The sequence below is a fragment of the Mytilus californianus genome, unplaced genomic scaffold, assembly GCF_021869535.1.
Source record: "Mytilus californianus isolate M0D057914Y unplaced genomic scaffold, xbMytCali1.0.p SCAF_14, whole genome shotgun sequence".
NCBI lineage: Eukaryota > Metazoa > Mollusca > Bivalvia > Mytilida > Mytilidae > Mytilus > Mytilus californianus.
In genome coordinates this window covers 37809055-37822820 of record NW_026262626.1, presented here as the reverse complement: position 1 = coordinate 37822820, position 13766 = coordinate 37809055, and the positions used below count along the sequence as shown (strand labels likewise).

Sequence of the window (13766 nt, the reverse complement as noted above, 5' to 3'; positions counted from 1 at the left end):
GCTAGTAGTCTGTTGTTATTTATGTATTATTGTCATTTTGTTTATTTTCTTTGGTTACATCTTCTGACATCAGACTCAGACTTCTCTTGAACTGAATTTTAATGTGCGTATTGTTATGCGTTTACTTTTCTACATTGGCTAGAGGTATAGGGGGAGGGTTGAGATCTCATAAACATGTTTAACCCTGCCGCATTTTTGCGCCTGTCCCAAGTCAGGAGCCTCTAGCCTTTGTTAGTCTTGTATTATTTTTAATTTTAGTTTCTTGTGTACAATTTGGAGTTTAGTATGGCGTTCATTATCACTGAACTAGTACATGTATTTGTTTAGGGGCCAGCTGAAGGACGCCTCCGGGTGCGGGAATTTCTCGCTGCATTGAAGACCTGTTGGTGACCTTCTGCTGTTGTCTGTTCTATGGTCGGGTTGTTGTCTCTTTGACACATTCCCCATTTCCATTCTCAATTTTAATTAAGCTATTTATTTATGTAGTAATATTGTTCACATATGTTTTATGCTCATTGCAAATATTGTAAATTGAGAAAGGAAATGGGGAATGTGTCAAAGAGACAACAACCCGACCAAAGAGCATAAAACAGCCCAAGGCCACCAATGGGTCTTCAACACAGAGAGAAAATCCCGCATCCGGTGGCGGGCATCAGCTGGCCCCTAAACAAACAAGAGGCTCTCAAGAGCCTAAATCGCTCACCTGTATTTCAGAGGAGAAGATTTTTAAATGTTAGCAAACTTGATAAACAAATTGTGTAAAATTGTCTTTAAAGGGCAATAACTCCTTAAGGGGTCAATTGACAATTTTGGTCATATTAACTTTTTTGTAGATCTTACTTTGCTGAACATTATTGCTGCTTACAGTTTATATATATCTATAATAATATTCAAAATAATAACAAAAAACTTCAAAATTTTGTTAAAACTACCAATTCGGCGGCAGCAACCCAACAATGGGTTGTTCGATTCCTCTGATTATTTCAAGGCCGATAGATCTTGACCAATTAAACAATTTTACCCCATGTCACATTTGCTCTAAAAGATTTAGTTTTTGAGATATAAGCCAAAAACTGCATTTGACCCTTATGTTCTATTTTTAGCCATGGCAGCCATGTTTGTCGATGGATACAAACTTCGGATACAATTTATAAACAAGATACCATAAGGAATATTTAGTTAAAGTTTGAAGGTAATTGGCCCAGTAGTTTCAGAGGAGAAGATTTTTAAATGTTAGCAAACTTGATGAACAAATTGTGTAAAATTGTCTTTAAAGGGCAATAACTCCTTAAGGGGTCAATTGACAATTTTGGTCATATTAACTTTTTTGTAGAACTTACTTTGCTGAACATTATTGCTGCTTACAGTTTATATATATCTATAATAATATTCAAAATAACAAGAGGCTCTCAAGATCCTGAGTCGCTCACCTGTATTTCAGAGGAGAAGATTTTTAAATGTTAGCAAACTTGATGAACAAATTGTGTAAAATTGTCTTTAAAGGGCAATAACTCCTTAAGGGGTCAATTGATAATTTTGGTCATATTAACTTTTTTGTAGATCTTACTTTACTGAACATTATTGCTGCTTACAGTTTATATATATCTATAATAATATTCAAAATAATAACAAAAAACTTCAAAATTTTGTTAAAACTACCAATTCGGCGGCAGCAACCCAACAATGGGTTGTTCGATTCCTCTGATTATTTCAAGGCCGATAGATCTTGACCAATTAAACAATTTAACACATGTCACATTTGCTCTAAAAGATTTAGTTTTTGAGATATAAGCCAAAAACTGCATTTGACCCTTATGTTCTATTTTTAGCCATGGCGGCCATGTTTGTCGATGGATACAAACTTCTGATACAATTTATAAACAAGATACCTTAAGGAACATTTAGTTAAAGTTTGAAGGTAATTGGCCCAGTAGTTTCAGAGGAGAAGATTTTTAAATGTTAGCAAACTTGATGAACAAATTGTGTAAAATTGTCTTTAAAGGGCAATAACTCCTTAAGGTGTCAATTGCCAATTATGGTCAAATTAACTTTTTTGTAGATCTTACTTTGCTGAACATTATTGCTGCTTACAGTTTATATATATCTATAATAATATTCAAAATAATAACAAAAAACTGCAAAATTTTGTTAAAACTACCAATTCGGTGGCAGCAACCCAACAATGGGTTGTTCCATTCGTCTGAAAATTTCAGAGCTGATAGATCTTGACCAATTGACCAATTTTACCCCCTGTCAGATTTGCTCTAAAAGCTTTAGTTTTTGAGATTTAAGCCAAAAACTGCGTTTGACCCCTATGTTCTATTTTTAGCCATGGCGGCCATGTTTGTCGATGGATCAAAACTTCGGTATAATTTATAAACTAGATACCCTAAGGAACATTTAGTTAAAGTTTGAAGGTATTTGGCCCAGTAGTTTCAGAGGAGAAGATTTTTGAAATAGTTTTCGACGACAGACGACGGACGCCAAGTGATGGCATAAGCTCACATGGGGCCCTTCGGGCCCCGGTGAGCTAAAAATGTGTACTAGTTCAGTGAAAATGGACGTCACTCCTGACTTGGGACAGGTGCAAAAATGCGGCGGGGCTAAACATGTTTTGTGAGATCTCAACCCTCCCCCTATACCTCTAGCCAATGTAGAATAAACAAACACACACAGAAATACGCACAGTAAAACTCAGTACACTATTTCTTGAATAAGTGTTGAAAATACATTTTAATACTTTTGCAATGTCTGACTGCTGTCTCATTGACATTTCCCATAAAATTTTTCCTGTATAATTTTCCTTTATCAAATAGTAGACAGCATCAACTTACGGAATGAGCATTTGTATCGAATTCTGCAACATATATTCTAATGATCATAAACACCAGAAACAGGATGGTTATGTAGCTGTACACTGGTACTTTGTTAGGATGGAATACAAAGTGTTCTATCAACACAATGGTCGCTTTAGACAGGTATAATGACATGCAGAAACAGCTTAAACGTAACGGTAATTTCTTAGATAAATGTAACCTGAAAAATAAAACAAAGACCAGTTTAAATGCAACTAAGGTGTATTGATTTACATCTTTCATCAATTTACAACCAATTTGGTAACCATTTCTTATCTTATTTCACCAAAAGAGGTGTTAAAAAATGTCAGCTGTTGAAACAGACATTGTTAATAGAAAATTAAATTGAAGTTGAAAACTTTATCATATACATACTTTTTTGTCCTTTAAAGTTCTATCAGGTCTTCTTTTCATGTTCTGATTTTTCAAGATATAATTTGGTTGAAATGCACTAAAAATTACCATTTAAGGGGAGCTAACTCCGTAATTTGCTATCATTCTAACCAAAAGATTTCTTGAATTACCAGACACACAGAAATAAAAGCTACCATTTCTAACTCAGAACGAGGGTAACTTCATAGTAGAATGGTTAGGTCGGTGGGTTTTTTTCTGCCATGTTTTGAAATACTTCTAAATTGCCTATTTCTTAAAAAGACTGGCATTTTCAAATTATAATTAAGCACCTTATTTATACAATGAGCATATATGTAACCTGACAAGTGAACATTATTTCTCTTCACAAGCAAAACTTTTTGATGCAAAAATTGAGTAAAAATCAAGATATTTAAAACCTGTTGAATTTTTCATTTGTGACATTAATCAGTACCAAGAAAACTTGTGTAATTCAAGTAAACCCAAACTAAATATTATTGCTATATAATATGAACATTCACCGTCCTACAATCTGTCAATACCTATATTTAGGCACTGCACAATGTCATGGTTTTCTCGACTGTTAATGCCGTCTTTACACTAAATCCATTGAGTGTTGGATATGTACTGATTGATATTTTAGTCTAAGATACATGATTTTTTATAAGTTGTTATTGGCTTTGAACTAGCTCTCAGTAACTGGGAGTACTCTCAAATCTGTACTTTTTGTCTTTTGCGTTTTAGTTAGTTTTTTGTTTTGTGATTTGTATAGATTTGATGAGTTAAGCCATTTTCAACTGGTTTTTATAGTTTGTTCTTATGTTGTACTGTTGCACCACTATTCCAGGTTAGGGGAGGCTTTGGCGCCAGCAAACATGCTTAACCCAGCTACATTCTGTATGTGCCTGTCCCAAGTCAGGAGCCTGTAATTCATTAGTTATCGTTTGTTGCTGTATATCATATTTGTTTTTCATTCATTATTTTGTACATAAATCAGGCCGTAAGTTTTCTCGTTTGAATAGTTTTACATTTGTCATTTTGGGGCCTTTTATAGCTTTGCTCATTGATGAAGGCCATACGGTGACCTATAGTTGTTAATTTCTGTGTCATTTGGTCTCTTGTGGAGAGTTTCTCATTGGCAATCATACCACATCTTCTTATTTTTATATTGTGAATAGGTTAAGACTGTCATTGCCTTACCTCTGAAATGTATATGCAGCTATCACACATGTTATTATAAACAACTGCCATCTGTATAGTCCTGCATCATACAACACAGTCTCACAGCAAACAAAAACTAAAATAAATAAAAAAAAAAAAATCAAGCCAAAACGGATAAGCATAATTTTTATATATATACATAAAATAGGTTATAATTCTACCTCAACAGTTCTGTAATAAAGATTTAATACAAAATTTGTTCATCAAATAAAAAAAGCTTCTGTCATACCTCAATGACAAATACATGTATATAGACAAAATTTGTACATTGTGGGAAAATCTAAAATTTATTTGTATGCACTTTTGAAACAGAGAGAAAGTCGGGGTTGGCTGAACTTTTCTCCTGTTTCGTAGCAAGCACAACTGCATTTTATATTTTCATACAATTTACGTTTTTATTCTGAAATGTAACACTTACACTTAAACATAAAATTATTTAACTTCTCAACCGACGGATTTTTTTTAATCTAATCAACATGACTTAAATGCAGAACGCGATGAGGACCCCAAATTGAAATGTGATGTAAATAGTAATTTAAAGTGTTCGCTCACAACAGAATCAGGATACCAGGAGACTATAAATGTATACTATACATTTATTGCTTTATGTTATCTGTCAACCTGTATTTGTATAGTAGAAAGGTCATAATTCTAGCCATTTGAATTCTTGTCATTTTGAGAAAATTGGCCTGTTTTCAGTATATAAAGAGACAGTTTTTAACTAGCATGCATACAGTGTTCTCCACAGGGCCTTAAAGCACCTAGTACCTTAATACTTTACTTTTTTTACCATGGTGCTCTCTGAATGGACTTTATAATAGAATGAGTTATAAGTGTTTTTATCAGAATTGTTTTTCCCTTTATTGTTCTAGCATATCAAATCAGGCTATTTGTTTTTTTGTTTGAATTGTTTCACATTTCCTTATGTCGAGGCTTTTAATAGCTTACTATATGATATTAGTTTTTCTCATTGTTGAAGGCAGAATGGTGATCTATTTGGACTCTTATGGATACTTATCAGAAATTATTGCGAAGTTTTTATTAATGCGAATAATGCGACTGGGTGAGTATCGCAATAATAATAACTCGCATTTCGATATCTGATTGATATATGTTATATATCCTGAAATCGCAATAATTAATCTCTAATTTTGTCCATTTTTTAAACATCACAATAAAAAATGCACACAGTAATTTCTAAATTTACAGTAGTTGTCTCATTGGAAATCTTAAGTCCAAAATTAACTCATCTGGCTTTCTAAGAAATGTGACAAGATCTGTATTCAATTCTTTAGTACTACAGACACTGCTTCCTTCTTTTCATACATACCAACAGTCTGTATACAAACAAGTATACTAAACATTTCTTGTCTCCCATGACTACCGACATAACCAATCAGAAGGCACAATACAGCATTGGTTAACATCATCACATAAACAGCAGGCAACGGCAATCCAAATATCAATTTAAATGTATTCTGTGTTAAGGTTCAATATTTCAGTTTCAAAATAAAAAAAAGATTAATCAATTATATTAAAAAATAACGATTTAATGCAATACTAGAAATTTATAATTTAAACCATGCATTTACCATAAATTTGTCAGAAAAACATTAAAGTTCTTTAATGTTCATTAACCTATTTGCCATTAGTCATATTGTAAACTTATAACCCCTAAGTTTAGAATAAATGCAAGTACTTCATATAACCAATCAGAGGCAAGGTTTGATAACATTGGATGCAAGACTGCTCCTCTATAGTTCCTACAAGACTAATGAATTTTGAATGACCATAATGTAATATTCCAACTAAATTAAGGAGAACAACATACTGATGTGACAAGAATATACGAACCATGTACTAGATATTTAATAAATGACCTCAAAAGACAACAGTTCACAAGGTGACATATCACTCCACCAGGATACATCACTCTTGCTACAACACCAGCTTTTTAACTCCAAAGTGGCATGTGTCTTGAACAAACAGAAAATACTAATTTAAAAGCCTTTAAGCTGATCAAGTTGGAGGTCAAACAAATGACCTCCTACACCAAAAAATTAATGAAACAAGAACACACCCGCGATATCGCCGGCATTTAGAGCATTGTTGAAAGTATATAAACTGTTGTAGGATGAATTTATGTAAGACTTTATGACTGGAGAATTTCAGGAAAGGTATCAAAAGTCATAGGTACTTGTGGACACTTTGGTAGTTTTTTTAGCCCTCCCCTTTTTTCCAAAGTCCGTTATTTTTTGTTTTATGTTAATTTCAATTATTTTTGCGCTTTTCTGTATACTTTGAACATACACATACTATAAATAAAGTCTATTTGCTATTTACTATCAATTTCAAGTTTACTATCCACAGCGGTCACTGAAATATTATTATATATATATAGACTCTCTATATAATATACCAGTGACCGCCGCGGATAGTAAACTTGGAATTGATAGTAAATAGCAAATACACTTTAAACAAAAAATACGTGAAAATAATTGTCCTGTCTCCAAGTACTTATGAAAATTATGTGTAATTTTAAAACAGTTCTAAACGGAAGTCTTGTCAATGACTTAAAAGTCCGTCTGATGACGGAAATAATATCCGGACGCCTTTATTTTCGTTTTCCTCCCAAAATAACCCAAACAGAATAATCATAAGCAAGGATGACAAATGCGACTATGCATGGTACCTATAGGACACAGAGGCATGACGATTAATTTATTGTGGAAGGAAGAGAAGTGATACACAAAAAGAGGTCTACTCATTTAATAGTATAGATACCATGAGACCTGAAAGACATGAAGAACATATAAGACAGAATGTTTAGTTATGTTGGTGTTACAGACAGACAAGTGGGTAGATAAACAGACAGAAAATAGCATTATTACATGTATATATTTTCTGTAACTTTGCACTATTGGATAATAACTATCTATCATAAATAAAAATTCCATTTTTTTGCATTTGTTCACAATGCACTGTTTTTTGCACTAGTTAAAACCTTTAAGTATTTTCTAACTTTACCAAAACTTTTTTCAGAGAAAAACAACATTTCACTTATTAAAATTCTAATATCAATCTTGAAATGAAATGTGTAACCATATTATTAAAAAATTCGTAAGGGTTCCGCGGAACCCAGTGTCTCGCCTACTTTTGCTGTTAAGCGCAGGCTCAACAAAAATAAGGAAAAAAATTAATAAAATTATTCCTCTCTATACTATCTTTTGATTGCAAGTAGCTTCTGTCCAAGTTTGGTAAAAATCCAGGATAGTTTATGAATCTAATAAATGTTTTTAAAACTTAAACTGCAGACTGTATGTAATGTTAACTGGAAGAAAAAGTAAGTCCATTTATAAGTAAAATATGGAAAAAATGGAACAAAATTTTAACAAAATTTCCTTCTAGATACTAGCTTTTAATCATAAACAAGCTTCTGTCCAAGTTTGGTACAAAACCAGGATAGTTTAAGAAAGTTGTTAAAATTTAAAAAAAACTTTAACCACAGAGTGAATGTAATGTAAACTGGCAGAAAAACTAAGTCCATTTATAAGTTAAATACTGATAAACTGGATTTTTTTTACAAAATTTACTTCTGGTTACTATCTTATGATCATAAACAAGCTTCTTTCCAAGTTTGGTACAAACCCAGGATAGTTTAAGAAAGTTGTTAAAATTTTAAAAACTTTAACCACAGAGTGAATGTAATGTTAAATGGCAGAAAAACTAAGTCCATTTATAAGTAAAATACGGAAAAAATGGATTTTTTTTTTACAAAATTTACTTTTGAATATTATCTTATGATCATAAACAAGCTTCTGTCCAAGTTTGGTAGAAATCCAGGATAGTTTAAGAAAGTTATTAAAATTTCAAAAACTTTAACCACAGAGTGAATATTTGTGGACACCGCCGACGACGATGACGACGCCGACAGAATGTAGGATCGCTATGTCTCGCTTTTTTGACAAAAGTCAAAGGCTCGACAAAAAGGATATGCAAGTTTCCATGGTAACAATGATCCCCATATGACAGAAAAGATAATGGCTACTGCTAACACTCCATCTGATATTCTCTGTAAAACAATTTAAAAAAAACATCATATCATACATTTATATAGTTGCAGTTCCTCAAAAATTATTCATAGTCATCTAATATATGATAAAAATTTGGTTAGGTTAGTTACTATGTATCTATTTTTCTTCTTCCCATTTGTTAATTCTAATTCTGGCATGCTATGCACATATTAATGATTGCTATTCTAAGCCAGTAAATATGTTTTTAACAGTTGTATTTTATGATTCAATTGTTTTTTTAATCTGACTAAGCCAGAGAAAAGGTCGATTGTCCTTTCCAATTTTTAAATTATCAAATAAAGTCTTATTTTATTACGAAGCTGTTGCAGAAGTGGTAGGTTAGTAAATCTTTATATATCATAAAAAAGACATGACCACTTCATAATTGCCCCCACCTCAAACTGTTCACAGAAGAGTGTTTTGGTAATGGCATAATTTAATGATTCATTTTGTCTAAAGCTTAAATATGTTTTGTTTAATGCAGAAAAAGTCAAGAAATTTTATGGTAAATGAGGCGAAAAAGAATTTTGTACTGAGGTTGAGGAGTTTAATATGTTTCTTTCAAATCCTATTTTCTTATTCAAATTACATTATACAGCTGATTAGGCAAATGCTGAATTTCAAATTGAGAAATTGAAAAGAAATAACGATGACCTCTGATTTGTATAACAATTTGGTGGCCAAGGCGATACGAAAGTTTTATTTTGATTCGGTTCACATATATAACAATACAAACATATAAGCTCTTTTTTTTTTTTGTACGAAGCAAGCAACCAGCCTTCTCATTTCTTGCTTCTTTACTAGCAGTTTGAATTTCTATTTTTATGTTGAAAAAGTGTGTATAATACAAAACTTTTTACAGTATGTGTTAATTACTATATGAATGATACATTTGTGTACCTTAGTTTTCTTGTAACTTAGAACTGCACCAAAAACTGAGTATGTACCAATGGCTGCTGGTAACCATGGTAAAAAGTGAGAAGATATTCCAAGATGCATCAGGACTGGATAACATAAAATGGTGGCTGAAGCTCCACTCAACCATCTAAACTTTACTACTAAACTATGATCATGACCTGCAATTTAAAACAAAGTTCAGTCTTGTGTTTTTTTCAGTGTGTTGCCATCAAATGTACAGATTTCTTAGAAACCATGCTAAAGAATTAGAAACTTTCAACATGCTTATTTTCTTTTTGTTGCATTGTTTAGTTGCTGACTCATTGAAGCGCAAATTACAACTCTTTTTATTTTATATTAGAACAATTTTGAAACAGTAGAAGCTGTACTTTCCATAATAAATTGCATTTTTTCAAATACTTTCTTTCATTGTTAATTTTATCTCTACCAGTGCTGTCTTATCTTGTATAGATATTAGAATATACAACATACTAACCTAGAGCTTCCACTAATGGTCTGATGCTCATCAAAGTTAATAAAAATAACTGTGTCATGGATAGAAAAATAACTTCAGTCTGAAAAATATACACTAGAAACATCAAAAGTATGAAAAAAATAACTTTGACATAATTTAAATATGAAAGTCTTGCCAAAATTATTCAAAGTCAATTTTTATTTACTTTTACAACTTGGGATTGTGCTTAAAATTTGTGAAGTGGGAAAAAAAGAAAAACACAAAAACATCTTTTGTAAAAAAATGTTGAAACTTAGACAAAGTCTCAAAACAAGAAAATATGTCCTTTGACACAATGCCCAGCTGGCACTATCTTCTATCCATGTTCAATGAACTAAGAAATCTAGGTCCAAAGCCTAATTCAGCATATATTTCAAAAGTTTCTATCATAATAAATATGTGTATTTAGTTTCAAGTGGGTGTGACCTCAATTTCATAGTTAACTACCTTATTTTAGTCTGATGGACAAATGACTGGAAACATAATACCCCTACTCTCTTAGGTTGGGCATGAGATTTGTACAAATTTTGAACTGGGTAAAGCGAGATAACTCATAAAATCTGTAATGTATTTGTAAGAGTCATTTTCATCCATGCTTTTAAAGCTTTTTTTGAAACAGAATCAAAATAATCTGTGTTATTAAAAGCTTGGAGAATATTTGTAAAAATGGTTTACAAAAACATAGCAGTGATCTTTAAGAGTTGTTCCCTTAACTTAAGCCTACCTTCTTAATTAGTTCAACATTTCATACTTACAACAAATGAAATATGAAACATCTGACTACGATGAACAACATGTATAATAATCTGTAGGATGGTCGGTAAAGTACAATATATCACAGATATGGCCGTCAGACTGGAGACCTTCAGAATGTTACAACTGTCTTCATCTGACTTGGGTTTTCTGAATGATGAAGTGGTAGGCGCCATAAACAGCTGCAGGAATACGAACCTGCAAAATTACAAGAACATATTAGAAATATAGATAGAAAGTGGCAGGTGGGTTTAGCATCACTGATGAGTCTTTTGTATATGAAATGCGAGTCTGGTGTACAAAATTTTAATCCTGGTATCTATGAAGATTTTTTTAGTCTAGCTTGTTTGTATTTTAAAATTAGTTCATTGTATTTAATATATACATTTTATATCAAGTTATAATTTAAATTATGTTACATTTACTTGTTGACATTTTGTTTGAATTATCATATTGAAATTGTAATCATTGCTTCTAAATTTGATGTAATTATTCAGCTCAATTTTGGGCACTGTGTTAGTAGTAAACATTGTTTTATTCTATTCTATTCTTATGTAAACATATTAAGGATGATGTAGATAGGAGTTGGTTGTTATTTACATTCTGTCAAGCTTTCAAATAAAAGGGCAGTCGAACAAAAACATACTGGGTTTTCATTGATAAATTGATTGATTAATTGATGAATTACCACTTAACCTTTTGATAGACAAGTTAAACAGAAATCTACCTCAGAATCAATATCTGGGGTTCAGTACAAGACCAAAAATGGTCTCATAAAATGGATACTAATACTACCCCCCCCCCACCCCCCCAAATTAATAACAGGACTTTTTTGGACAAAAAAAAAGTTTAAAATACTTAATGCCTGATGTTAGTCTAAATTTCAATCACCCTATGATGTGATGAGTTTTCAGTTAAACACAAGTAGAATTCTCAGCTGTAGAATCTAACACCTACCCTTTAAAGTTTATCATGAGCAAAACGCAAAACAATATATACTATTACTGTGAAGTAATAACAAAAGCATTGTGACATTGGAAATTTAGGGGAATATGCACCAATGTGATACTGTGGATTCATTTACTTTCGTAGGTACCAATTTTCGTTGATTTATTAAGAAAACATTGTATATTCGTGAATATTTGATTTCATGATTTTACCAAAGTCTGCATACAAGCCTATAGAAAATTTTTCCTTAATCGAACATTTAAATTCGTGGTTCACCAGTACCAATGAAATCCATGAAAATTGGTATCCCACGAATAATAATGAATCCACAGCAATCGCCTTTAATATAACATACCCTATAAAAGCTAACAGGAATGGAATATGTTGTATTGGTACCACAGTGGATGCAGCCCATGATAACAGTCCAGCTGATATGGCAGGATAGACAGCAAATAGTGTCTCTTCAAAAAACTGTAAAATAGACATATTATAGTATATGTAGCAATACATAGTAAAGACCATAATGTAGATTTAAATTTGAAACAGGAAAAAAAGATGCCTATTCAGAATTTGATATAGGAACATTTCTGACTGAAATGAAAGAACCTTAGTGAGCGAGCTCACATACCCCACGTCCCAACATTGTAATGGAGAAATAAAATAAGTGAAAGAAAAAAAAATTGTATCAGAAAAAAAAATTGAATAATAATTTTCTGTCAATATGCACATCTACATAGTATGTCCTTATTATCTACACAGTTTCGTGAAATTCTGTTGTGTAGTTTGAGAGGAGTTGCGATGACAAAAGGTTGTAGTAGTATATTGGGCAAATAAGTTTAAAGGGGCGTAACTCCTGGAAAAAAAATTGAATTGTAATTTCCTGTTGATATGCACATCTACGTAGTATGTCCTTATTATCTGAAAAGGTTTCATGAAATTCTGTTGTGTGGTTTGAGAGGAGTTGCGATGACAAAAGGTTGCAGTAGTATATTGGGCAAATAAGTTCAAAGTGGCGTAACTCCTGGAAAAAAAATTGAATCGTAATTTCCTGTCGATATGCACAACTACATAGTATGTCCTTATTATCTAAGAAGGTTTCGTGAAATTCTGTTGTGTGGTTTGAAAGGAGTTGTGATGACAAGAAACAGGACTGACGGACTGACAGACTGACGGACTGATGGACGGACAGACGGACAGAAGGGTCAAAAATATTATACCCTCCGCAACTCGTTGCGTGGGGTATAATAAATTGATGACATATATTCTTTATAAATAACAAACAATTATTTTGTCTCAACTCAAAACAAGATATAATTTCCTAATATGCCAAGCAGAAAAGAAGGCTTCAATTTTATCATACAGTTATTCAACTGACAATTGTGATGCTGAACTTAGAAATGATCCTCTTCTACATCTATCCTCTGACAGTAGCAGATTCAGAATGGGATGTATAGGGTGTACACCCCACTCCATTCTAATCGTAAAATATACCCTTTTTAGGCCTAAAGTTGTCAAATCGCTATGCTCAACCCTTATTTGACCATTTCTGAAAATCCCTCCCCTTTCCTTAAAACCTTAGATATGCGCATGATGCTTATGACCAACCTCACATTAGATTTTTCAAACATAAACCCCATTCCTTATTTGGCTGTGTGACTTATTTACATAAAAAGAGGTGTTCTGTCCTCTCAAAACAGCTGTGAACGCTACAGATCAAACAGTAGTACCTGAAATCTACTGATCCTCCAATTCTATTTCAAGATGGTTTAATAATGACATAAATTCAGACCTGCCAACGTTCCTGTTTTATAGGGGATATCTACCATGAGCATGATGAAAGGTGTTGTCCTATAGGACCCTTAACAATAGTCAATTATTTACACTAAATAATTCAAAAAAGGCATTCAGATGAGTGAAAAATACATTTAAACACATGTTTACTCATTCTAAACCATAAATGTTCTAATTAAGTACACTAATGACATGAATAGGCATGCAATAGGTCCTCTTGTGCTTAAAATCCCCCACGGAGATTTTGAAAAGTTGGTAGGTATGCATACACAAAATAATCAAACAAAAGCAAGGGGAGATGAGTGATGATTTTTTTTTTTGAGACCTGGCAAATTTCAAAAT

General features: G+C 32.3%; 1 protein-coding gene across 1 annotated transcript in view; it reads right to left on the bottom strand.

Moving 5' to 3' along the window:
* Positions 1-13766, bottom strand: part of LOC127724478 (uncharacterized) — a 39214-nt gene that overhangs the window by 14446 nt on the left and 11002 nt on the right. The window contains exons 6-13 of the mRNA XM_052231457.1: positions 11989-12104; positions 10688-10883; positions 9915-9993; positions 9422-9597; positions 8445-8520; positions 5779-5922; positions 4428-4524; positions 2835-3036 (exon numbers count right to left, since the gene is read on the bottom strand). Of these exons, the coding sequence (XP_052087417.1) occupies positions 2835-3036; positions 4428-4524; positions 5779-5922; positions 8445-8520; positions 9422-9597; positions 9915-9993; positions 10688-10883; positions 11989-12104 (1086 nt within the window). The remainder of the gene's footprint in view (positions 1-2834; positions 3037-4427; positions 4525-5778; positions 5923-8444; positions 8521-9421; positions 9598-9914; positions 9994-10687; positions 10884-11988; positions 12105-13766) is intronic.